Raw genomic sequence first — 27,734 nt, 5'->3', positions numbered from 1 at the left:
AGATTTCCCTCATAATCTCCGATTATCTTATCTTCCATCCCACCTTCTTCTCCTTAAGCCATAATTAATGATAGAGGCAAAGCAACCTTTGACCCAATTTCCCTATTGTTGACATGAACCAAAGGGAAACGACAGGCAACATGCGCATTGAAAAAGGAAGAGGTCTGGCAGGTGAATCAGCAGGCCCAGCACCCCAGTGCAGCATTCACAACTTCCCTAATCCTACTACTTAAGATTTTTCCTTTGACCAAAAAAAACAAGAAGCTATCAATTGCATTTATTATATCAAACGAACATGAGCGCGGGAACCACAGATTATATTTGTATCACAAAAGAACACTACAAATCATCTCCATTTTCCCCTCTGCCACAGCAATAAATTAGCAATCAATAACTAATTTAACTAACACAAACCCCAAAAAAAAAAAAAACAAAAACAAAAAGAATAGGAAAGACTAACAGAGAAACATGGAAATAATTTTCGTATCGCGATCCCCACTTCTGTATAAGTGCTAGTGGGGGAGAGACCAGCCGGAGGTTTATAAGGATAACAACAAACTCACAATTGGATCTAAATTTACTCCGTCTTGTCTTCTTCCAGATCCCCATTTGATACTCCATTGCTGTCTTGCACTGGCCTAGCTTCGCCTGCACTTCGAACATCCTTTGAAGGTGTTGGGGATGGTTTTATGAGAGTCAAACTTGTGTCATCCTTGTCAAACTCCTCGCTCGTTTCCTCCGAGAAAGTGTATCTGTCAAGAGCAGAAGAAGAAACAAGTCGGAATAGAGTTTTTGTTTTTGAAACTAGTAACTACAGAGATATGCTGCTTGAACCCAGGGACAAAAAAAATCCCTTTTCATCAGCTATTACCTTGTTGAGTTCTTAGAGGGCGCCCAAAGAGCACAGATTACACAAAGGAGAGAGAAAGACAGGACTTGCCAGAAGGCAGGAATGATCCATGCAGTTTGCCACTTCTCATTGTAAACATCAGTTGAGTTGAAATAAAGCTGCAATTCACAAAATTGTGAAATATGTTATAAATGACCCCTTATATGAAGCTGCCAATACAAAGTTCAGAATTATGTAACAATTGACTATGTTACCAAAATAACAAGCATGATACAGAGCAGGATAAAAAAAGAAGACATTCTCAACAAATAACAAATTAAATTTTCCACCATTTATAGGCATAAAGTACAAACTTAATTTTCCAAGAATAAAAGTGTCAACCCATCTTGTTCAGGCATTTTCAATCCAACCTGTCCTAAAAACATGAACAAATTCTTGACAGGTTGAGCACCTAATTCACATATAATAAAGCAATAAATAGTGGAGAGTTTTGACACCAATGTTTTTGTCCCTCCAAGGCTTTTTGATGAAACCTTCTTATCATCTTCTTTTCATTTTTCCCAGTTTATATAGGATGTTCTAGATTCAACTCGTAGCTGACTAAGTCATTTGGTGAATATAACAGTTTTCTTGAGCATGCGTTCACATTCTATTTTTTAAGTGTCAGTGTGAAGATTACCTCATAGCATATCCAACCCACAGACACAAGTACAGCTACGGCCAAAGCATTTGTAAACTTCCTGTAAATATCCAGTTTAACCATCATCCGTCTAGCCTGTCATGTAACATAAGCATATAAAAGTCATCATCTAGATTTGTGTATATGAAAAAAAAAAAAAAAAAAGTGATAGCAAAATCCAATTTCTGTTGCCTTTTGTTTTCAATTTGAAAACATGACAGAAAGGCCATGTTTTTCCATCTTCCATAGATCTAAAGCAATACTGTACTGCTTATGAACCACTTATATAGGTATATACTAATTTTTTTTTTTTTTTGGATAAGTAATTAAAGATATACTAATATTAATAAGGGCAGATGCAAACAAGTACCTGAAGCTTATTTAAAGTTGCAGAGAGGGACGTAAATATCCAAAGAATGAAAAAAGCATCCAAGATTGCTACAGGAAGAACCAAAAAGAGTTTTGCCTTTCCTGAAATGTCACTTATTGCACCAACATTTTCTACCAATTCAAGTACTTCAGATGCCACAAAGAACGTCACCCCAAGCATGATTACCTTTGATGTAAGCCCACCAAGGGTAGGTCTTACAACACCAAAGCCCATCGAAACCATTAAAATGATCAAACGTGCTACTGAACGTTTAACTGTCCCAAAGGTGACAGCCCACATGGTTATCCCAGTTGGCCGGATTCCAGTCTCGTTGAATTCAGCATACTCAAAATACCATAAAGCCATCTCAAACATGCCCAGTGTTATTACTAGTGTTATGCAGTTCTGCAATGTAAGAACTTCTCTCCAAAATCTTGCATACTGAGAGAACCAAAAGATCCCAAGTATCACAAAGGCGAAGGACATGAACCCATAGAAATTCATAAGTGGCGCCATTCTACCAGGTAAGTAACCGGTAGGATTTTTCCATATTGTTTTTCCCTCCACAACCAAATCTTTCAGCTTCGGATTACAGTGAATGAAATACAAGTTATACATCCCAGTTTTAGTTATTTGTATTGACTTTGATGGCAATGTTGCAGTTAGTTCATCCACATCAAATGAGACACCAAACACTTTGGGCCAGCCCGGATTCTCTGTAGATGGACGGTGAATGATCTCTCCTTCTGAACATACACCTAGTTTTGCAAGATCTGACGTGCAACAGACTGCTCTTTGACCCCCATAAGCTGAACCCCCAATCATTTGTCTATCTTCGACCTCAAAAACAATAGCGTGGACCAAACCCGAGCTGAAGTTGGCAAGGTCCTTGTCTCTCCGGAATGTAACCTTTTCAAAGCTGGTTTCATATTGACACATAAAAGGTGAGGTGATGGGAACAAATAATTTAACCAAAGGAAACCACAGAGCAAGAGCAAACAAAAAAAGAATTATGATCAATAAAACTAAACCCACTTCCGTGGAATAAATTAGAAAGGCGGCAGAATGTTAAACCAGTATTCTAGTTCTTTCAATAGATTTCTTCCAGTAGCAAACCAACACTAATGAGCTCATTTATGCTTTTTATTTCTTAACCAGATCTTGCATATAACATGAAATGCATCTGAGACAATTTTGGATTGTAGTACTAAGCTTTGAATTGTCATTATTCAAAATTGGTTGAACACTCATGCTCTCTCACCAGCGCAAGAAATAAGATTAAAAAAAACATGTATAAATTAAACAAGGGAGATGAGAAAGAGAATATGCACGAACCCATTACTTTATTTCATATGAATTCCACAGCAGAATCATCTAGCACCCTCACTTCATTAAGTCATCAGAGGTAAATAAGTTGTTAGAGGTTTTCAAGCGGCCATCAATTTTGATCCTTTTTTTTTTCCCTCAACTACATTACAAATCCACTCTCCGCCCCTATTTAACATCAAAACCAGAGCATTTCTCAAAATATAAGTAAATAGATAATAGTAAGATTGAGAGAAATGTTTTTTTTTTTTTACTTTTGCAAGATTATAGGACCTTATTTTCCATCTTTAAACGCGTAGTTCCCTAACTTCTGTTCTTAGTCAATGATCTTTGCCCCAAATTTCAATTCGCACCAGACTCACAAACATATCCATAAACATTTCAGTGTCTTAGGATGCAAAAAACACATTTCACACCAGATCTTAACAGATTATACCAAAATAAATCGAATCATCACCGAAAATCAAGTAATACAAACAATTAACCAAATTTTTATACAAAAAAAAAAAGATGAGAAAAATCGACAAACTTCATTATTTTACCGTATGTAATGGTCGCCATTGGCTAACATACAAAACACAAAAACAAAGACTAGAAAGTCAACTAACTTCATAATTTTACCGTATGTAAGAGTCGCCAGTGGCGGAGATCGAGGAATCGTTGGTAGTAGGGACAGAGGAGTAAATTCCCTCGCTTCCGGCGTGGATTACGTAGGCGTTTCCTTTGGAGGCGAACCTCTCGCCAGCGTATTCATGAACCGAAGCTTCGATTGCAATGCACGCAGAACAAAGGCACAGCAGAGCGAGAACCGCACGGGAACCGTAGAGCCGCTTCATTGGAATGAAGCTTCTGGAGCCACAGAGACGGGGAGCGAGAGGGAGAGAAGCTTCTGGATCTGCGCTTCAAATGAGCTCAGTGCTTTGTCCGAGGAGAGAGAGAGAGAGAGAGAGAGTGAGAGAGAGTCAGAAAGTCTAAAGCTGAGCTAAAACCTTTGTCGCTTCCTCCCTTTCCTTTTTTTCCTTTCTTTTTTTTTTTATTTTCATCTGAAAATAAGAAAAATAATTAATAAGAGTAATTAATATAATATAATAATTCAAATTTAATAAGGCTGAATATTAGAAAATGTTATGTGTTCTTCTGTATTCTGTATCCTCTCAACTATGATGTGATTTTTAAAATAATTATTAAATTTAAAATTATTATTATTAACTTTTAATTTATTGATGATTTTAAAAGTCACATCATAATTAAAATAACACTAATAAAACGCTAAAAGAACATCTAAGATTCCCTTCGCAAATATTATTGCAATATATTAATAAAGAGACTTCCAATTTGCTGACAAGTTGAGCTGTTGAGGTTAATTGGTTAACTAAAGGCTTAAGTGTGAGATTTAGCAACTTGAGCTGTTGAGGTTAACTGGTTAACCGAAAAGGTTTAAAAGTCTGAGGTTAAGGATATCCTGCAGCGGATATAAGGAGTGGATTCGTGAGTTTGGGGTTTGGAGTCGTTGGATTAGATGACGTGTCTGTGTCAAAGGTAGAGGAAGAAAAGGGTAGACGTGGAATCGGGAGTTGTAGATCATTTCTTGGTTTTATTTGTACGGTTTACGTGGTGGCCTGTGGGTGGCCAATGGGCCTTCTATGTTTCGATGAGTGGCCAAGTCAATGTCGGTGATTTGTTTTATTTTATTTTGGGAAAACTTCAGTATGTCCCATTGAATTTCTAGCCAATTTGGTAAAGTTTTCCTCAACTTTTAAATCTCTCGCTTTGTACTTTTAAACTTTCAATTTCTATCATTGTAGACTCCTCTGTTAGTTTTCAATGTTAAACTCAAGCGGTTTAACTTTTTATGCACATTATACCCTCACGTTAAAACTATATCGTTTTGGGCCCCAAACTTCAGCATCCACCCAGTCCAAAACGACACCATTTTTGGGCATTAAATTATTATTTAAGAAAAAAAATGCAAATATTAAAAAAAAAAAAAAAAATCAGGGTGGTTGGAGCCACTCCCATGGCCAAGAAAGTTGTTCAGCCACCCCCAAAAGGCCAAAAAAAAAAAAAGGGACTGGCTTTGGGGCTTTTGGGGGTGGCCGGACCACCCCCAAGGGCCTGGGGGTGGTTTCGGCCACCCCCATATCGACCGTAGGGGGTGGCCGAAACCACTCCCAGGCCTTGGGGTTGGCCAAGCCACCCCCAAAAGCCCAAACCCATCTCAAGACCCTTTTTTCTTTTTTCTTTTTTTGGCCTTTTGTCATGGGGTTGGCCCAAATTTGCCACCCCCTTGGCCATGGGGGTGGTTCGACCACCCCCAGACCGGTCATGGACCACCTCATTTTTGGCCAAGGGGATGGTTGGAACCACCGCGATTTTTCTTAGTTTTTTTTAATAATATTTTCTCCTTTTTTTTTAAAGAAAAAAAAAACAATTTTAATGTCCACAACGACATCGTTTTAGGCTAGGGTGTTTTTTTTTTTTTAATATTTTGCATTTTCTTTTTCTTTTTTTATTTTTTATAAAAAAAATGGGAAATTATATATAAACTCCTTAAGTCAACACGCTTTCATTAAAAACTCCATAGGTTTTTTTTAATGACTCCTTGTTTTTTTTTTCTTTTTCAGAAATTGACTCCTTGTTCAATCGAAACTACAATAAACTCCCTACCGTAAAAATTTTTTAACAACCGTTAGGGCCACTCAAAACTCTCTATTTTACCTGATTAAAATATTATTTTTTTATTAATTTAATTAAAAAAAAAAATGAAGGGTGTCACCCCTGGCCACCCCCCCCCCCCCCCCCAACCCCTATGGGGTGGCCGGGCCACCCCAGGTGTGGTTTGACCACCCCTGGGGTGGCTTGCGGCCTCCCCCAGGTGGTTTGGGGTGGCTTGCGGGCCACCCCAAACCACCCATGGGGTGGCTCGAGCTGCCCCTTGGGTGGTTTGGGGTGGTCGAGAGCCACCCCATTGGTGGAGGGGAGGCGTGCGGGCCACCCCAAACCCCAATGGGGTGGCTGCGAGCCACCCCAAACCACCCCAGGGTAAGCCACCCCATAAGGGTTGGGCCACCCTTCAATTTTTTTTTTTTTTTTTTTTTTTAAGATTAAATTTTTTAAATTAAATTAATAAAAAATTAATATTTTAATCAGGTAAAACGAGAAGTTTTGAGTGGCCCTAACGGCCGTTAAAATTTTTTGACGATAGAGAATTTATTGTAGTTTCGATTGACACAGGGAGTCAATTTCCGAAAAAAAAAAAAAAAAGCACATAAGGAGTTTTTAATGAAAGCACGTTGACCTAAGGAGTTTATAAATAATTTTCCAAAAAAAAAAAAAAAATTAATTAATTTTAATGCCCAAAATGGTGTCGTTTTGGGCTAGGGGTGGGTGCTGTAGTTTTGGGCATTTTTGAAATTTCAAGTAGACTAGGTGGGGGTATAATTGACATAAAAAGTCAAATCGTTTGAGTTTAACATTGAAAATTAACAGAGGGGTCTAAAGTGAGGACAAATCAAATTTCAGGGGTCCAAAGTGAGTGATTTGAAAGTTGAGGGGACCTTTGTCAAATTGGTCCCTTTTATTTTTCCTTTTACCAACTTGCCAATGTCTTTATCACCATCTTTAGTATTAAAGATAATCCTCAATTTGTCGCTAATCATTGTTATAAGCAATTAGTTTATTTTCGGTGTTTTAATGCTCGTAATCCTTTCCTCATTTACTTAGAAAAAAAAAAAAAAAAAGCGCAATGATTCTACAATGAGTAATGTTATTTAATAAATTGTTCTACAATTGCCATATAATTGAAATAAAATTCACCCTTAATTTTTTTTAAGTGTTAATCCAATAAATAATTTTCATTGCCACATCATCAAGTTGTATGACAAATGTATAATATTCTATTAAATAGTATTAATCGTATCTGAAAGCACGTTTAGTATGCCAAATAGACTCGTAGAATAGCCATTATTTTGTTTGGTAAATACGTCATTCCTGAAAATAGTTATTCACATAAAAATTTGTGTATATATCTAGAATATTTTAGTAATTTTGGTACAACTCCCACAAGAGCATATGTATTATTACAAAACTAAAAATTTAAATAGCTATTCCATTCCACAATTTTTTTCATTTCTTAATAGGATAATCGGTGTGTTCCAAATGTGTCTTAAATGACATGGGCATGGTCGGCTTGAACAAAAAGTAGCCTTCATAACATGAGATGAGTAATACTAAAAAGAATACTAGAGTCTTGAGTTCATCCAAATATAATGTGAATTTTAAATCAAAATTTAATAATAATCATTTCAAATTCAATGATACATTACGTTTAGGGAGACTCTAACATATTTGCCAAAGGTGTCAGCCCTTCTCTTTGTACGGAGCCAAGTTAAAATTTTGGCATTTTCCACCTTAAAAGAAAAGTGAATCAATAAGAATGATTGAAAGCAGTATCTTCCCTACTCACAAATAAATAAATAAATAAAAGAGCAGTATCTTCCCACATCATTCTTAATTTAGATTTTATAAATTACAAGAGCAAGAAAAGTAATGCTTTATCAATTTCAAATCCGCACTAGAATCATCAATCTTCTAAAGAAAGGAAATACTTGTATTCACTCCAACAAATATTACACTGAGGGAATTTGAACAATGTTAAAGCTTTATAATTCTAATTCCCATACATTTGACCCTTTAACATCTAACATTATCTAACCAGCCAAAGGAGTGGGGAAATAAAGATAAGGGAGAAAAAAATAAAAAATAAAAATTAAAAGAAGAAACCCGCTATAATATTTGCGGATGGCCATGTGAGGAACTCCATGAAGTAGCAAATTTCATTAATCCAGATCGAGGAATTCCATCCTTTTCCTCATGGTACCTTTAAGATCTGTAGCTTCCCTTTCTGCTTTCTGTGCCTGCACAATTTCAGGTTAAAAGATGAGGAAACCAAATAAAAAATTGCAAGGCAAAAGCACACAACCAACTTTCTCAGCAACATTGACAACATATATGCTACTTAGATTATGAAAATACTAGTGTTTATCTATTCTATTCTAGATATGGTATATATAGAATGTGAACGGAAGCACACTTAGAAACTGAACCATTCACCTAATACTCTCACTTTGCAGCTTTTATTCCTTTAATTTTCTTAGAGTTCACTTTCGAGCCTAGGATGTTTCAAAATCACATATATGAGTACTTTTCATTTTTATAAGTAATCAAGATCTTCTTAAAAACGTAAGGCGTCCGATGTACACCGGAAGTATACAAAAGAAACCATCTAACTAGTATGGGCAAAAAGAATAAAAGAATCACAATAACTAATCACCAAAAGAAAAACATAAACAGTTGTTAAAAAATACAAAGTGTTAAAAAATAAAATACTTAATCTCTTCCAAAGTCCTTTTGTAGTCCTCAAAACTTTTATCATTCCCTTCCCTCCATAGACACCACAAAAGGCACGAAGACTCCATCTTCCACACAGCAGCACTCCGAGTGCTACTAGCAGTCCACCAACAAGCATACAAATCGACTATTCGTCTAGGCATAACTCAAGACAACCCAAATATGCATATGAGATACTAAAAGTTCGTTTTGAATATACGGAACCATGATCATCATTATTCGTTATACTAAATTTAATAAATGTACAGATTCCAATATTACTCTTGTATGATTTACATCAGAATCACAGCTATATCTTCTCCTGATTATACATGCCCTACTTCGTACTTGGTGTTCTTATGTCCATCTAGTGATGTTCACATTCCTCTTCTTTAAGCATTTTTCTATCAGGTTTTAATTGTTTCCAGCTCCCCCCATTTCCAAAAGTCCCCTTGTGGCTTTCAATCTTCATCTCTCTACCTGAATTCACATTTGCAAATGGCAATATATGTGGATAGATTGTCCCTTCAAAAGATCACCCCATTCAGCAGACCATTTTTTAGATACCTGCACCTAAACAGTGCCCTGACACGATAGTAGAAATTATCGTGTGGATATGTAAGGTCTAGCCATACGACACTGGGCTTTTCTCCAAGCTTTGAAACTGAAGAGCACATATCTGCCTCAGTCGATTCCACATCTCTTTTAAACAACTAATTACTAGCTCTCTTAAGCAATTCCACATCTCCCTCCCTATTTTCTACCTTTCCAACTGCCTAAATGTGCTAACTACGAGTTCACCCCTTTGATTAGAAAAGAAAGAAAAAAACCACCATTAATTAGACCTTAAAAATAAATAAGTTGACCAACATTGATGCTGAATGATAGACCAGAACTCTGTGGCATTGTACTCACATTTGAACTTTAGAATCCATACATAACGACAAAATGCATGACAGAGAATATGCAAGCAGAATTTCAGACTTCGCAGCGTCTCAACCGACCAGAAGAGTTTGTTTTGTAGGTCAACCTTCAACATACTAGATGATTTTTGTGGTTACATTTAACCCTATGTTTGATGAGTGCCACTAGTAAAAAATTGACTCACATAGGTCACGTAGGTCCCCCAAGTGACAGAAAACGAAAGTATCTGCTCATAATATTGTGGTTTCACTACTCAAAGAAATCTTTTACATTTTTTGTTGCATCTCTAATGAAAGAAACTTACTCAAGCAGAAGTAGATACTCTCAAACAGATAAAAATTCATTCGCAAGTCATTCAGAAAAATCTATAAATTTATCCACAACTCAACCAACTCAATCTACCAGCAGTAGTTTGACGACCTTGATGTGCAAAGCAGATTTTGACATGATGGAGAAGAGAAGAACAAAATTTGAAATTCATATTCAAGCACACTGCACATCACTAAAAGCATGTACAGCCACAGAGACATCACCATATTCCATAACTTGATACACAATCTATATTTATTTGTAGCATGACACTTGCATTTAGGATTTTAATATAAGGAAAAATGAAAAATTAGTCCTGCAAATAACTCCCTAGTATTTAAAAAGTGACTGAAAACTCCATGGGGTAAGCAAAAAACACAAATAGGCCAATGGACGTGTTTTCTGTTAGCAAATTAGACAAAAAAAATCCTAGGGAGTGTCTAAAATTACTTATCAAAAAAAATTAGACAGAATCCGCTAATGTGTCATGTCAGCACCAATAATATTATGACATGTGTCTTTTAGAATAAGAAATATAAAATTTTTAAAAAAAAAAAAAAATTAAGAGGTGGTTCGGCCACCCCAGGCCAGTCAAATGGTCTCCTCCATGGAGACCCTCTAGCCAGCCCTAGAGAGATGGGGCTTGATTCGGCCATCTCCTTAAATTTCTTCTTGTTTTTATATTCTAAAGATTATTGGTGCTAACATGACACATTAACGGATTCTGTCCAATTTGCTAACGGAAAACACATCCATCGACCTATTTGTGTTTTTTGCTTACCCCAGAGAGTTTTCAATCATTTTTTAAACTTTAGGGAGCTATTTGCAACTCAATAAAACCACATGGATTAATTTTGCTATTTTTCCTTTAATATAAGCTGAAATGAACTAATTTCTATAATATTTAACTTTAAAGGATGATATATTATTATTAACACTGAGTTTCTCTTCCTTTCTTCTTCTTACCCTCTTGAATTTCTCTAATCTTAAATCTCTTGAATGAAATTTGTTTAAATAAATTCCCAAGATAAAAACAGGAATAAGACTTACTACTTTAATCTCTCTATTAGGGCCCACATTATCATTAACTGGCAAAAGAATTTACCACACACCATATCATTATTAACTCTGTCCCTAAGGAATTAATAGAAAAGAAAATATGTATAGTGCCAAAAATAATGTATAAAAGGAAACTATGCAAGTGAGGATACTTGATGAACCACAAATAGAGCCATGATGATGTATCTCAAAGTCTGCAGTAGTATTTTTAATATTATCTTTCAATAGGTTTTTCTTTTAAACCAGAATTCATGTACTAGAACAATATCAAGATCAAAATAATTACCCGTTTAATTTCTGCGTCTGAAACACGAGTCATATGTGGAGGAAGTTCCTCCCTCTCCAAGTCCTAAAAAATCGAGTGCAGATCTTAAGAAAACACAAGGGTGTTTACTACAATTGAGATATCTACAATATGAAAGGAACTATAAACCTGTCATACCAGCTCTCCAATTAGAACAACATTCTCTCCACGGATTATATATAGGCCCAAAGGGATGTCACAGTAAAGATCACCAACAATAACTCTCTCACATGCTTCCTCAAGAACAGCATTGGCTGCAATATGAGAAATGCTACATTTTCAGTCAATTAAAAAAAAATATAGCATGTGAAACCTGAACAATGAGAGAAGAAACATTTCATACCAAATTGATCAAAAGAACGAAGTATCCCCATGAGCTTTCTACCATCTCGTAGCAGTACAAGAAGTTTCCCTGTAGCATTAATAATAGTGTAAGTCCATAAAAAAGAACTGGCAAGAAGAAAAAAAAAAAAGCTCCATCCAAGAATTTGTAAGCAGATTTGAATCCACAACCTAAGCAACTCTATGTCTTAAAAAGACTCATATTTTAACAATATTTCTATCTAAAATGCATGGATATGAAATATTGTGGAAATCTGGAAAAGAAAAACTCCACTTAAGAAAACAAATATGTTAGCATAGAAACATTCTCTCACTAAAACATAAAATATATTTGTTTTTACTATGATGTATTCACATTTCCTAAAAGATAAAGTCTATAGATATCCTAAGAAGAAACAAAATCTAAAGAATCTAAAATAATGCCCAAAAAGTTGATCCTTGATATTCAGAGCACCAAGTAAGCATACTACTAAGTGTTTCCTGCTTGTTAAGAGAAACGGACAGAAGGAAATCTTCAGAGGGCGTAACCTTCAAGTTGCATATAAAACCAATACGGAAGATTATAAAGAGAACGTGGAAAAAAAAAAAAAAATCTGTGTACGGAAAGGTGACAAGAAGGAAATGTGAATCGAGGAGATTAGACATTATTATGTTAACTAGAACAACGATCAGTACAATTGCTGCCACATTCTTAATACAAAAACACTAAAATTAGCAAAAACCCAGATGAGTCTTTGCATGCCCGACCAAATTGACAACAACCCATTAGCATCGATATATCAAAACAACAACTAGTAACAACTATTACTCCCATCTCTTTCGAGATTATATCCATAAAACCATATCATAGATTCTCGCAGTGTTACAAAATTCATAACCAATAAAAATATCCAAACTTGAAACTAGTAACATCTAAAATCAAACACATCTACAATTCAGACGCGTTTATATGTATAAGTAAACCACACACACACACACACAGAGCGTACGGTCAAGATAGCTGGCAAGGGAGGTGGAGAGGTAGACATCTTCCGGGCCTGCCCACGACATTGATGCGCTCAAACTCAAGCTTTTTCGGTATCTCAAAAACCACCGAAAAACTCTTTCTAGACCAAACCAATAATGGCATTGGCAGCTCAGGTTCCTCTCTGCAATGCCACCTCACCAAACCCTTTCAAAACTCCTCCAAAAACCTAACTCCAACAAACCTTAAAAACAACCAAAAAAAAAACCTTAAAATTTTTAGATCCAAAACACTAGAAAGTGCGAGACCAAAGAACTGGGGTATCGATATTTCTCTTCCGGATTGATGGGTCTAGGTGGGGCTGTAAAAACACTCAGATCCAATCGCACCGGAAGATATTCAGGAGCGAATTGAGAGAAAAATTGAAGGGAAAAAGAAAGGAAGTGTGGGATTTTTTCCTTTTTGGTTTTGGTTGGGTATGACTAGGGTTTGGAAGAGTAGAACATGGAGGTGGTGGTGGAAGAGATTGGAGAGAGAGGAGTTGTAGTTGGAGTTAGTTCTTCCATTGGTTGTGGTGTCGTCTGTTTGATTGAAGATTTTTGGGTTTGTACAAGTTTGTTCATTTTGGAGCTAAACGACTTCTAGCACAATTATTCAGACTAAACGACTTGTAGTCTCTGAACGATCTCTTGCACACTTTCAAGAATCAAAACTAAACGACTTGTAATATGGGAATCACTCTCTCAGTTTTTATTTTTGTTTTGGGAAAAATCTTATTTAGTCCAAAGTTTATTTGATTTGAATTTAATGCATGGGTTTCTAGTTTTAAGAATAAAGTTTTTAGGTTTTTTTATTTTATTTTTTATTTTATTTTATTTTTTTAAATTCATTGATTAAATATTACGAATATAAAGTTCTTACAGCATAAAGCATAAAACTCTGCAAAATTATAGCCAGATGCTATGAGGTTACAAAGTCATAGATACAAATAAAAATTCTTACAATCAAGCGATATCTATAACTTCAATCGTTCGTTAACTGATGCACAAATACAATTAAAGAGCAGATTTGCTTCAAGCATACTAGATCTAAAACATGGGTAGTCAAATTTTCTAACAAAATTTATTTAAACTGGCCATGATAGATAACCGCTTACACCGAACTATTCAGGTCGTGAGAAATAACTTCTCGTACCTAATTATTCCTCATCGCTCATGATGGCAGATCGAGAGAGAATAAACTTCTTATTCAAAACAAGAAAGACAAACAAACAACTAGCAAACAGCAGTGGCCGGGGAGGAGATGAACGACACTACACGGTGGAAGGTGGACAGACGTATAACGGAGAGGCCGGAGTTGCTGATCTGGTCAGAGAACACCTACAAATATAAAGAAAAAAAAATAGAAGGGGAGGGGGAGGATAGGAGTGGGGAGTAGAAGGGAAAGGGAATAGGAGGAGGGAGACATTTTTTAAGGTTTTACTCAAATTTAAAAGGTCATCCTCTTAATTACTTTATCGTTAAAGTTAATAATTTATCATTTACTATGTGTGTCGTATATCACGCATCAATATCCATGTTAACAATCAATCCAATGCCACATTAGATAGTGTCAAGTCCTTGATAGGAAAAAAATAACAATCAACTATACAAAACAAAAGGAAAATCAATCTTCCTTTTATATGAGAAACCAATCGGGTGTGATTCAACTTATGATTTACTAATGTTCTGGTAGGATTGGGTTAGGTTATGGCTCAGTCTAACTTGAGAGAGTGCTTGTAATTCCCTTCGTCTAGGCCTCTCATGTGAGGCTCATAGTGGGTAGGTGTTACTATAGTCACGCTTAGATAAAATAGCCACAGTTGGTCTCCCTATCTGCCTTTTCTAATTAGAAAAGAAAAAAAAAAAAAAAAAAAAAACTTAGTGATCCATTTGGTTTTTGTATGATTTGCATTGCTAAATCCAAACACATTATTTGATTTCACTTTCTTGAAAATATGTATTACCCGATTCAAGACTTTGTAAAATATAATATTCATTATCTTTGATTCTTTGTTGATAGTAGAGCGATGATTGTGTATTGTCATTTATGGATGCTGAACTTGAGAGAAATATGTAAAGCCTATTCATAAGGTCAATGTAAGAGCATTTCCAGCGATATTAGTTATATTAGCTAGTGAAAAAGTACAACTTTTTATTTAGCTACTACTTTTTCACTACACACTGTAACTGATTCTCTATTCTATTTTGTACTTGCCTTCAAATATTATTTCTTGTTCTTTTTATATTATATTCTTGCCAACACTTAATCGAAGGGAAAAACAAACATATATATATATATATATATATATATATATATATATATATATAGAAATCATTCATAAAAACAAAAATAAACACATACAATGAACATTCATTTTCAGAAAGCATCCTCGACTCCTCCAACTTCATTTATCAATTTGGCTAGGTGGTAAAAAAGACACCTGGTTGAGTTTTTTTGGTTCTCTGTTTTTATGTACTCGTACTATCAAGCTTGCAATCTGTAGCAGAAGAATGCAAAGAAGAAAAGAAAAGAAGAGAAGGAGCCAACCAACAAGTTGAAATGCAGAGAGAAAGGTTGAGTGAAGAAAAGAGAAAAGAACTTCTCATTATCTGTATAATCAACCTTACTTACAATGAGGGATCCAACCTCCTTACATACTCGGCTACATAACAGAATTTAACAACTAACTTTAACTAATCTTCAACTAACTCTAACTATACAAGGAAACAGAAATAACCAACTAAACTGGAAACTGAAAAAATGGTTACAACTGAAATACAAATATGCACATGTATAGCCAACTCTCAACTGAGTTTGAGTTGTCTGATACAAAGATCTTTGACAAACATCTTGGATAGCAAGTGAGAGAAGTCTTTAAACTCAAGTCCCTCGGTAAAAATGTCTGCCAACTGATGTTGAGAAGGAATATGTAGTGTTTTGATGAGGCCGAGTTGAATTTTTTTCTCTAATAAGATGACAATCAATTTCAATGTGTTTAGTTCTCTCATGATACACAGGGTTGGCTGCAATATGAAGAGCTGATTGGCTATCACAAAACAATAAGGCAGCCTTAGGATGAGAAATATGAAAGTCTTTGAGCAATGAAATAGCCACATTGACTCACAACAAGTGGAAGCCATTGCTTTATATTTTGCCTTGGCATAAAATCTTGAAATTGTTTGTTGCTTCTTAGATTTCCAAGAAATTAGAGAATCACCAATAAAAATACAAAATCCAGTAATAGATTTTCGAGTATCAACACACCTTGCCCAATCAGAATCTGAAATAGCCTTCAACTGAAAATTAGATTTTGTAGAAAACAAAAGACCTTGAGTGGGAGAACTTTTAATATACCTCAAAACCCTTGTGGCAGCATCCAAATGTGGCTACCTTGGTTTATCCATAAACTGACTCATAATCTGTATAGAGTAAGCAATACCAGGCCTAGTGATGGTGAGGTATAGGAGTCTCCTAACTAGTCTCCTATAAGAAGTAGAATCTGAGAGAAGAGTGCCTTCATCCTTGGACAATTTCAAATTTTGTTCAATTGGAGAAACAGGTTTAGAGGCCAATAAACCTGAACCCTCAAGTATCTCTAAGGCATACTTTCTTTGGCATACAGAAATTCCCTCTGTTGATTTAGCAATCTCAAGCCCTAGAAATTATTTCAAAGGTCCTAAATCCTTCAACCGAAACTTATCATTCAAAAGAATAATAAAATCATAAACTCCCTTAGGATCATTGCTAGCTATGGCTACATCATCAACATAGACTAAAAGAGCCATGTAAGAAGAACCTTTGAGCCTTGTGAATAAGGAGTAATCAGCCTTGAACTATATAAAACCAATTTCAATGAGAGCTACATAAAACTTGGAGAACCATTGCCGGGATGCCTGCTTCAATCCATACAAAGACTTTGTCAATCTACAAACTTGTTCTCCCCCTTAGTGCCAAAACCAGGGGGCATAGTCATATAGACTTCTTCATCTAAATCCCTATAGAGGAAAGCATTATTCACATCCAACTAATGTAGAACCCAATTCTTAGCTACTGCAAGTGCTAAAAACCACCTCACTGTAGTTATTTTTGCAACTGGGGAAAAAGTTTCATGATAATTCAACCCTTCACATTAAGTGTACCCTTTTGCTACCAACCTAGCCTTATACCTCTCAATACTACCATTAGACTTCTGTTTAATCTTATACACCCATTTTCAACCAATGGCCTATTTGTTGGGAGGTAAATCAGAAACAACCCAAGTCTAATTTGCTTTAAGGGCTGAAATTTCAACTTGCATAGCCTCACACCAATGTATCTTTTTAACAGCTTGATGATAGAACTTAGGCTTAATGATAGAGGAAATGGAAAGGCAAAAATGTTTGTGAGATGATGACAGGTTATAAGAAACAAATGAAGACAATGGATTAGTATTACCTAAATTAGTAGACACTGTAGAAGATTGGGGTGGAGAAGAGGAAGCCAATTGGCAATGAAAATCCTGGAAGTAGCTAGGTTTGGTTTTGACCCTAGTTGATCTTCTAAGAGGGGACAAGATAATTGATTAGACTTCATTGGTTTAGAAGATGAAGGAGAATCTAATGAAACATTTAATTTAGGAAAAGCTATTAGTTCAGCAAAAGGTAATAGGGTTGGCTGTGATTGAGAAGGTGCTGTGAGTGGCTGAGAATGAGAGGGTGCTATGATTGGTTGAGAATGGGGAACAAAGGATGATGTGGTAATCTGAGAAGGAGGAACAAAAGATGGTTGAGAAGAAGAAATAGGAATTGACACTGTTGGAACAGAATCAGGTTATAAATTAGAAACTGGAAAAAAAAATTCTATCATGAGATGAAGATGAGGAATGATCTAAATGAGATGCATATGGGAAGATAGTTTCATGAAAAATGACATGTGTGGAAACAAATATAGAAAGAGTATGAAGATTAAAGAATTTGAAACCTTTCATGCCATATGGATATCCAATGAAAATAAAAGGAATAGCTCTCGGATCAAACTTTGTTCTATTTCTAGATGAAGTTGATACATAAGCTAAGCAACTAAAGACTTTAAGGTGAGAATAAGATGGCATGGAAGAATACAACAACTCATGTGGTGATTTGTTTGAAAGAAGGGGTGTAGGAATTTTATTTATGACATGAGTGGCTATAAGTATGCAATCTCCCCAGAAAGCTAAAGGAAGATGTGACTGAAAAAGCAAAGCTCTTGCAACATTCAAAAAGTGTTGATGTTTTCTCTCAACTATGGCATTTTGTTGTGGAGTTTCTACCCAACTAAGTCGATGGATGGTGCCTTGATTAGAAAAATAATCCTGCATTTTAAATTCAACACCATTATCTGATCTAAGACACTTGATTTTAGTTTTGAACTGAGTTTGAACAAGTTGAAAGAAAGATTTTATAATGGAACTAGTGTGTGATTTGTGTTGCATCAAATGAACTCAAGTAAACCTTGACTAATCATCCACAATTGTCAAGAAAAAACTGGAATCATTTAATGACTTGGTGGCCAAAGGGCCCCAAATATCACAATGAATGAGATCAAATGGTGACTGGGAAATAGAAATGCTAATAGGAAAAGAAAGCTTATGTTGTTTTGCCATAGGACAAATTGGACAAACACTTTCTGGTTTACATGAAATCTCAGGAATATATGCATGTAACAATCTAATTCTACAAGCTGAAGGGTGCCCTAGTCTATAGTGCCAAACATCATGTGATGGTTGTTTGATAGAGCTTAGAGAAGCATGTTGGTGAAAGGAGGGAATGGAAGCAGCATGAGCAGAAGCAGAAACCTTGTTGTCTTGCAGCAAATAAAACAAACCAACTTCCTCCTTACCCACCCCAATCGTTCTCCAATGGTACAAATTCTGTATAAAACAAAATCCAACAAAAAAGATGAGACAACATCTTAGATTTTTAATAAGCTTGCCAATAGAAATGAGATTGAAGGTAAAAGAGGGAACACACAACACTCCAGTCAATGTAAGATTTTTTGAAAGTGTGACAGTACCTATGTGTGTAACGGATGCTATAGAACCATTAGGTAACTTCACATGTGATGAAACAATAGCAGTAATGGAAGTAAAAAGGGATGAGCAACTAATCATATGATCAGTTGCACCAGTATCTATAATCCAAGAATCATTTTTCTGTTTATGTTTTAGCACAATATTAACAAAAAAAAAAAAAAACCAGAGTATTTGGGATCAAGATATTGAGTTGGACTTGATATGCTAGCAACATAATTTGTAGTAGAAGATTGACAATGTGATTGGGATGATTGACACCATTTAAGAATTTCCATCAAATGCTGACATTGCTTAAAATCATGCTTAACTGAGGAGGAGTGTTCAGATTCAGCTAGTGAAAATGGGGCAAGTTAGGCTGCTGCACTTGCTACACTTGATTTGTTGAATGTAAAGCAGGTTTACTTCGAGTGAACTTAAAACCAGGTGGGTAGCCATGTACCTTATAATACTTTTCAACAGAGGGACTTGCCACTCCACAATGAGAACTGATGTGGTATTTTTGTGACCAAAAATATCAATTATAAAAATAACCACTCGCAATAGGACGAATCTTTGTAGGATACAGCTATAGAGAGGGTGTCGAACCTCAAGGACTGCAGGGGTTTTGTTATCAAATTCGAAAGATCAAAATTAACTTAATTAAAAAGAGAATTGATTTGATTTTCTTTAAAAGTAAAGTGCATGAAAATAAAGATAAAAAGTATGAGAGATAGAATAGGGGGTTGATTTCACCACTAACCGCATAACAATGGTCAATCAAATTTAATCCAAAAATCCATTCTATGCATGTTATAAAGAAACAAGAAACTACCTTATTAAAGAATAAGCATAATCTATCTTCGGTTGGCACGGATCGTCCACCTAATCACTAAGATGCGGTACGACCCGTCTTCCCTAGGTATAAATTATCAAATTCTTTAACAGGATACATACAGTCAATGAATAAGTGTAACCCATCTTCGGTTGACACGGACTGTCTACATAAATTACACTAAACTAGGGTGTAGTACAATCCGTCTTCCCTAGGCATGACCTATCAAATCCTATTGATCATATGTCAATTAAACCCATTGTATAACCATCATTCTCATGATCACAGAAAACAAGAATGATTTGAGATCAATAAAAGTAAAATACTTCCTAAGACAAGAGAAGAATTTCACAAATATTGATTTTGGAATTTAAGAACAATTGCATTTAATAATTAAGAACATAATCAAAAGGTAGCAATTCTCATAGTTATACAATCATCCTGCATAAATTGAAAATCTAGAAATACAATTAAACCATTGTTACTTGGAAATGGCTACATCAACACCCTATTACAGAATTAGCCGCTCATCGGGGTGCTAGGATGGCCTCCTGCCATGGATTATCTCCTCTTTAACTTGTTAAGCCTCCAAGAAGATTTTAGTATCTAAAACTAAGTGCACCTTCTCTTGAAGGTTAAGGGTCTATTTTTAGGGAGCAAGTCAGTCCTAGAAGCCCTAGGAAACCTAGAAATTTCGGCGATTTAAGTCCAAGTCCAATTAGAATAAAGAAAACCTAAGTCCAAATCGGAATAGGATTCGCCCAGAATTGCGTTCGGATGTTGCGGGGCAATTTTGGCATTTCGACGCTCCGAATTAGGAAACTTCTATTTCACAATGATTTGTAGAAATTTGAGTTATCTTTCCAGTGCCACTTGAATCACCTCAATCGGATATTTGAGCTGAAAGTTATGGCCAAAATACCGAGACGTATGCAGAATCCAAAATTGAATCCAATCCGATTTTGACTCTAATTTGAAAAATTCCGAATTAATCCTTTTCTTTATTTGATTAAACTTAACCATGATTGGTTAAATTTAACCATATCTTCTAGGTCTTCTCAAATTGTGCTTTTAAGCCCAAAATCAATGGAATTAATTGCATCTTTATTTATAACCTGAAAACACAAAAACAAAACTAAATCAAACAAATACCAACGCTAAGGAATTAACATATGCAAATTAAGGGGCTTGAATGTGAAACATTCGGTGCTTATCACACCCCCAAACTTACATATTGCTAGTCCCTTAGCAATACAAAACAGAAAATAAATTGAAAAACAAAAATATAAGTCCATCTTTCGTGGGATGTACGGTTGCATTTAGCGTATGCAACAAGCCTTTTAAACCCCTAGGAATTCCCTAGAGGACGAGTGAAGTCTTGTGAGGGTTTTCCAGGAATGATACCCACAAACATTGTCATCATTATGTCATTCAAAAGGCTAAAGTATCACAAAAATAATGGTTCTCATTCATTAGCAAGCCTAAAATTATAAACTTTATCTTCAAAATTCCAAGGAATTTACAAGTCAAATCACTTACAAATGGCAGATTGAGATACACAAATTTCAATTAGTGCAAAGTGAACTAACACATAATTATGAGGCTTCAAAATAATTCTAGTATGAATGAATCAACATCTCAGAATTTATTGGACTTCATATCAAATGAAACAACCAGGGCATACATTTTTTTTTTTAGGCTTTGCAATGCTTAGCTCCCTTAAGCTTTCTAGTTGACCCCTGTATCGAGTGTTAGGCCAATGTCTCCCAAACCAAATGGCTTTAGGGCACTAAGTGTAAAGACACCCCTAAGGACTTACTAACTCGAGTCAAAAAGGCTACGAAGCTAAGCTAGCCATTTTATTAATCAACCCAAACATTTCACTTTTTGATGCGAACACTCATTGCTTAATGAGGCAAGAGGTCCGGTTACTCAGCGAAAAATTCAAACTTGATTTTTTTTTTTTAAATTTTTTTTTATACATGTATATCATGCCAAAGTTATTCATCCAATATGTCACCCAACAGAATTCAAGACATTGAAAACAAACATAATTGGTCTCAAAATTCATACCTCACAAACATGTGCTAGTGTGCTCAAGATAGATTTAAATTGAAACAATAAGCATCTCATGTTGCCGAAAGTAAGTAACAAGACTTAAAATCCCTAAGTCATATGATCATGTGTTCATAACTTTAAACCTATCAATGAAATTTAAACCAAAATCAAAGCTCAACCATATGCTTAAGAATGACATAACAACAAAAATGGATCGTGTTTTGTTTTTCCATATCCCCAAACTTGAATCATACATTATCCCCAATGTATGTATAGATCTAAAGAATAAGATCAAGAGTACAGAAATACCTGAATGAGCAGATGTGGGCATATCATACCCCCAAACTTGAATGCAAAAACACATGTCCTAAAAATAAAGTGATACTCCAACCAAATACCAATCAAGTGCACACATTGTTTAAAAAGATAAACAAAGAATGAAGCAACAATGGAAAAAATAAACCTGGATGGAGATCATATGCCCTGGTGGGGTGAAGGGTCAAGCGCACAGGGCCTGCACTTGATCCTAGGAAACTAACTCATCTAGTCAAAATATATGGAACAGAATCCACGTCCTTTATACGCGCAGTGTTCTCTGACCCTTAAGTTTAAATTTGAAGCACCAATCTTTTCTTCTCTTGGACCAAAGAAAATAAATTTTACCCACAAATAGGTAATTCCAAATGTCAGCATATCGAGGTAGATCCTTCTGAGTATTCCCAAACAATTTCTCATCCGAAAAGGAATTATGAATTGGAATAAAATGGGGAGAATACTTAGGGAGCTTTTCTACCTCGATGGTCTCTTTTTGCTCGTCTAACAGCCCTAACAGACTACCCTCCTGGCCTCTTGGTAAGTCATAAGAAATAATGACCGGGATAGTGTCATTTGTCCCTAAAAATGAAGATTTCAGATTAAATAGAACAGGGGCTTGGGGCTCATATGGCATCTCAGGAATAAGAGGTGATGGTGAAAAAGCCTTAGTGCTCGCTTCCTTGCTTTTTTCCCGATGTAGATCCTGTGGGACCTCAATTTGCTCCTCCTTTGACTCCTCCTTCCTTTCTTCCACGTGGTTTTCTACCACCTCTCCACTCCTCAGTGTGGTGATAGCTTGGTCATGACAAGAAGTACTTTCTTCCTCTATGTAGTGTCCATCAGGATTGGCCATCAGCTGACTTTGAAACTCTTCTTCTTCCATCCTATTGAGGTGGCTGATGATTTGTTCAACATGAGCTTCCATCCTGGCGTCTATCTCGGCGAAGAATTGAGGGGTATAAAGTTCCTGTTGAGATTTCACCGTTTGCTTTATCTCGCCTACCAGCTCACTCATCATTTTTAGTATCCGATCCTCAAAATTAGAATCTGAGGGAGGTGGTGCGGCCTGGTATTGTTGTTGTGAAGGCCAGTAGATGGGAGATGGCTCCTCTTTATATTCTTGAAAGTCAAAACCCATCGGAGGAGGTGGTTCGGTTTGGTATATCCGTTGTGGAGTTGCTTGATATGGAGGAGAATAAGATTGATCATTGAATTGAGGATATGTATGATGGTACAGTTCATGACGTTGTGGAGCATAATTCCCAGGAGCTTGAGTTTTCCACGAGAGATTAGACTGGTTGCTCCACGCCGGGCTATAGGAATCAGAATAATGGCCATTCCCCGGTCTAGAGAACGGTCTGTTCATATGCTCATAAGAATTAGAAAATTGTCCTACTGTAGGACAATCTCTAACATGATGATAAGGACTATAGCAATATGAACATGGTCCATGGGGTGTTGGAATGCCTCCCCACATGAACTAAACTAATAGAATTAACATAAAATAACAATAGAAAAATAAATAAAAATAAAAACTCACAAACGGCCCTTAGGTGCACTTAGGGTTTTGGATGCAGGTTGCCGCAAGTGCGCTCGATCGCACGGCAGGGTACGCTCGAGCGTAGTGCCGCAGATGGGTGCGAGTGCAGAAGGGGAAGGCTCGAGCGCTGCTGGCTTGATTCCTGCTGAATTGCGTCCGTGCGCTCGATCGCACGCGATCTGCGCTCGATCGCAGTCACAGAGAAGGCAACTACAAACCTGTTTGCAAACTCTAAAAAAATAAAAAACCAAACACAACAGAATTAAAATTAGCACTTAAAACATAAAAATAAATTATTAAGCTAAAATTAATCCTTAAAATTTCAACAATAAAACCGTTAAGCAGTCCCCGGTAACGGTGCCAAAAATTGATGTGGTATTTTTGTGACAAAAAATATCAATTATAAAAATAACCACTCGCAATAGGACGAATCTTTGTAGGATACGGCTATAGAGAGGGTGTCGAACCTCAAGGACTGCAGGGGTTTTGTTATCAAATTCAAAAGATCAAAATTAACTATTTAAAAAGAGAATTGATTTGATTTTCTTTAAAAGTAAAGTGCATGAAAATAAAGATAAAAAGTATGAGAGATAGAATAGGGGGTTGATTTCACCACTAACCGCATAACAATGGTCAATCAAATTTAATCCAAAAATCCATTCTATGCATGTTTTAAAGAAACAAGAAACTACCTTATTAAAGAATAAGCATAATCTATCTTCGGTTGGCACGGATCGTCCACCTAACCACTAAGATACGGTACGACCCGTCTTCCCTAGGTATAAATTATCAAATTCTTTAACAGGATACATACAGTCAATGAATAAGTGTAACCCATCTTCGGTTGACACGGACTGTCTACATAAATTACACTAAACTAGGGTGTAGTACAATCCGTCTTCCCTAGGCATGACCTATCAAATCCTATTGATCATATGTCAAATAAACCCATTGTATAACCATCATTCTCATGATCACAGAAAACAAGAATGATTTGAAATCAATAAAAGTAAAATACTTCCTAAGACAAAAGAAGAATTTCACAAATATTGATTTTGGAATTTAAGAACAATTGCATTTAATAATTAAGAACATAATCAAAAGGTAGCAATTCTCATAGTTATACAATGATCATGCATAAATTGAAAATCTAGAAATACAATTAAACTATTGTTACTTGGAAAGGGCTATATCAACACCCTATTACAGAATTAGCCGCTCATCGGGGTGCTAGGATTGCCTCCTGCCATGGATTATCTCCTCTTCAACTTGTCAAGCCTCCAAGAAGATTTTAGTATCTAAAACTAAGTGCACCTTCTCTTAAAGGTTAAGGGTCTATTTATAGGGAGCAAGTCAGTCCTAGAAGCCCTAGAAAACCTAGAAATTTCGGCGATTTAAGTCCAAGTCCAATTAGAATAAAGAAAACCTAAGTTCAAATCGGAATAGGATTTGCCCAGAATTGCATTCCGATGTTGCGGGGCGATTTTGGCATTTCGTCGCTCCGAATTAGGAAACTTATATTTCACAATGATTTGTATCAATTTGAGTTAGCTTTCCAGTGCCGCTTGAATCACCTCAATCGGATATTTGAGCTGAAAGTTATGACCAAAATACCGAGACATATGCAGAATCCAAATTTGAATCAAATCCGATTTTGACTCCAATTTGAGAAATTCCGAATTAATCCTTTTCTTTATTTGATTAAACTTAACCATGATTGGTTAAGTTTAACCATATCTTCTAGGTCTTCTCAAATTGTGCTTTTAAGCCTAAAATCAATGGAATTAATTGCATCTTTATTTATAACCTGAAAACACAAAAACAAAACTAAATCAAACAAATAACAACGCTAAGGAATTAACATATGCAAATTAAGGGGCTTGAATGTGTAACATTCGGTGCTTATCAAGAACAAATAGGGTGATCTTTCCTATAGTTTGGTTTAGAAAACCTAGGCCCTGGTGTGGTTTTAATCATGAATGTTGTAGGTTCATGAATGAATGTGGGAGAGGAAGCAAGGGTAAGCTTAGGCATGAGTGACTTAGTCATGAGTGCAGAAGAATTATCATGACTAAGAGGACTTACACAAATTTCCCTTTGTTTTTCCTCTTGAACAACAATAGAGAAAACTTTGTTTATGGGAGGCAGAGGATCCATTAGTAAAATTTGAGCTCTAACAGCAGAAAAAGAATAATTTAAACCCATTAAAAACTGTAGAACTCGTTCTTGGCTATAAAGCTCAAGAATGGACTCCATTTGACCATAATAACAACAATTACATAGAAACATGTCTATAATTGTTGAGTTCTTCCCAAAGAGTTTTGATTCTAGTATAGTATTGACTGACAAAGGAATTCTCTTGAGCAACAACAGATATGGCCTTTTGCAGCTAAAAAACTCTCGGGCCATTCTTTTGTGTGTAACGATCCTTAAGATCCTGCCACATATCTTGAGAAGAAGTGATGTAGATGACAATGTTATAGAAATCCAAGAAACCAAAAGATCATTGCATCTAATCTAAGAATGAAAATAGCTTTCAAAAATTGATGGTTTTAGCAAAGAACCATCAACGAAGCACACCTTGTTCTTGGCACTCAGAGCAACAAGCATTGAGCGGCTCCAGGTGCTATAGTTTTCTCCTGTCAATGGCTAAGGAACTAATATAATTCCTGGATTGTCACCACTGTGGAGGAAAAGAGGACTAGATGGATCAATGGGACGAGAATTTGCAAAAGAATCTGAGAAGGTGTTTGGATGATTATCTGTCAAAGGATTTGACAAATGGTTTGATGGGATATTGGACGATTTTCTGCCATTATTGAAGCTTGAAAATCATTTAGAAGAGCGGAAGTGGATGGAATGTTGTTTGCCATTGAAGATAGAAAAGAAGCACAAAAGAATAAGAAGAATCACAGTTGTGATTATGGCTCTGATACCATGTCAAGCTTGCAATCTATAGTAGAAGAATGCAAAGAAGAAAAGAAACGAAGAGAAGGAGCCAAGCAACAAGATGAAATGCAGAGAGAAAGGTTGAGTGGAGAAGAGAGAAAAGAACTTCTCATTATCTGTGTAATCAACCTTACTTACAATGAGGGATCAAACCTCCTTATATACTCGGCTACATAACAGAATTTAACAGCTAACTTTAACTAATCTTTAACTAACTCTAACTATACAAGGAAACAGAAATAACCAACTAAACTGGAAACTGAAAAAATGGTTACAACTAAAATACAAATATGCATGTGTACAACCAACTCTCAATGGAGTTTGAGTTGTCTGATGTACTCCAAAATAAAAAATAAATAGTAAAAAAGTCTAAAAGATAGTTCGAAGAAAACGAGAAGCACATACTAAAACTCCTACATGACCAAGCAAACCTGGTTTCTTTAAATCTTTGCTATTTGCAATAGAAATATCATTCATGCAATGGGGAAAAATAATCAAGTGGGCCGCATCATGCCAAAAAATCATCCAAAAAATTAAGTGGGCCATAATAGAGCAATATTTCTATATAGCTTCTTCTTGCCCAAAACTATGAAATGGTGGTCCCCTTGGAAATTTTCCAATTGCCCATAACTATAAAACATAGCAATATTTTTATTTAGCATTTATGAGAGACTTTTTGAAGAACTTGAGGCAGCATTTCAATTTCTATGGGATAGGCGTTTGTTTTTGCGTTCTTAATTCATACCGAGCGAGCAAGAGAGCGAGAGAGAGAGAGAGAGAGAGAGAGAGAGAAAAATTATTTGGGTGAAGAAGATTTGTGTTTTGGAAGAGACAGATGTTGCAGATGAGAGATGTGTTTTAGAAGAAAGAAAAAAAAATGTTTTGAGAGAAAAGAGGCCAAATAAATAAACAATAAACAAAGTGTTGTAAAATCAAAGAAAATAACAAGACAAGATAAAAAGATTGCAATATGTGAAACTAGTTCTTCAGGAACTATGTATGATTCTTCTCTATTATATTATTTTACATGTTACTCAATACTCCCTTTTATAGACATGGAATCATAATTAGAAGTTAAGGAATATGAAAGGGTAGTACATAAATCAAAAGGCTACATCAATGTATTACATGAATGTGTAGAATTTCAAGAGATGGAACTAAATAGTCATCCACCAAATGCATGAATACATTCATAACACTCCCCCTTGGATGACCATACATTAAGAATATGCTTTGTTAAAACCTTGCCAAGGAAAACCTAATGGGAAAAAAAAAAAAAAAACTTGTGAAGAAAGAAAAATAGTACAATATTCTTGTGTGCCCTTGTATGCTTTAGGACTGCCTCATTAAAACCTTGCAAAGAAAAAGCCAGTGGGAAAAACCTTAGTGAAGGAAAAATAGTACAATCAGCATAATCATTTTACTCCCCCTCATTAGCATGAAGAGTTTCAATTG

General features: G+C 35.8%; 2 protein-coding genes across 2 annotated transcripts; both read right to left on the bottom strand.

Moving 5' to 3' along the window:
• Window positions 1-254: 254 nt before the first annotated feature.
• Window positions 255-4,198, bottom strand: LOC132188344 (Lung seven transmembrane receptor family protein). Its single transcript, XM_059602768.2, has 5 exons — window positions 3,847-4,198; window positions 1,900-2,818; window positions 1,530-1,625; window positions 872-1,008; window positions 255-752 (listed from the first exon to the last, which is right to left on the bottom strand). The coding sequence occupies exons 1-5, from the start codon at window positions 4,059-4,061 to the stop codon at window positions 578-580; spliced, it is 1,542 nt and encodes a 513-aa protein (XP_059458751.1). The 5' UTR covers window positions 4,062-4,198; the 3' UTR covers window positions 255-577.
• A 3,532-nt stretch (window positions 4,199-7,730) lies between these two features.
• LSM1B (Small nuclear ribonucleoprotein family protein) lies at window positions 7,731-13,108 on the bottom strand. Its single transcript, XM_059603264.1, has 5 exons — window positions 12,541-13,108; window positions 11,553-11,621; window positions 11,348-11,463; window positions 11,192-11,254; window positions 7,731-8,141 (listed from the first exon to the last, which is right to left on the bottom strand). The coding sequence occupies exons 1-5, from the start codon at window positions 12,599-12,601 to the stop codon at window positions 8,064-8,066; spliced, it is 387 nt and encodes a 128-aa protein (XP_059459247.1). The 5' UTR covers window positions 12,602-13,108; the 3' UTR covers window positions 7,731-8,063.
• Window positions 13,109-27,734: the final 14,626 nt, after the last annotated feature.

Source organism: Corylus avellana, chromosome 6 (assembly GCF_965113065.1).
Source record: "Corylus avellana chromosome 6, dhCorAvel1.hap1.2, whole genome shotgun sequence".
Taxonomy (NCBI): Eukaryota; Viridiplantae; Streptophyta; class Magnoliopsida; order Fagales; family Betulaceae; genus Corylus; species Corylus avellana.
The sequence above is the reverse complement of the archived record's forward strand: the minus strand, read 5'-3'. Positions and strand labels throughout refer to the sequence as shown.

Excerpts from the sequence above, each read along its gene's own strand:
- LOC132188344 (XM_059602768.2), bottom strand. The coding sequence starts at position 4,061 with ATGAAGCGGCTCTACGGTTCCCGTGCGGTTCTCGCTCTGCTGTGCCTT. Across the intron at positions 1,626-1,899 it reads CAACTTTAAATAAGCTTCAG|GCTAGACGGATGATGGTTAA; the intron begins GTACTTGTTTGC and ends GTTACATGACAG. Across the intron at positions 1,009-1,529 it reads TGGGTTGGATATGCTATGAG|CTTTATTTCAACTCAACTGA; the intron begins GTAATCTTCACA and ends TGTGAATTGCAG.
- LSM1B (XM_059603264.1), bottom strand. The coding sequence starts at position 12,601 with ATGTCGTGGGCAGGCCCGGAAGATGTCTACCTCTCCACCTCCCTTGCC. Across the intron at positions 11,622-12,540 it reads CCTTGCCAGCTATCTTGACC|GGAAACTTCTTGTACTGCTA; the intron begins GTACGCTCTGTG and ends TTAATGCTACAG. Across the intron at positions 11,255-11,347 it reads TTGTTCTAATTGGAGAGCTG|GACTTGGAGAGGGAGGAACT; the intron begins GTATGACAGGTT and ends TCGATTTTTTAG.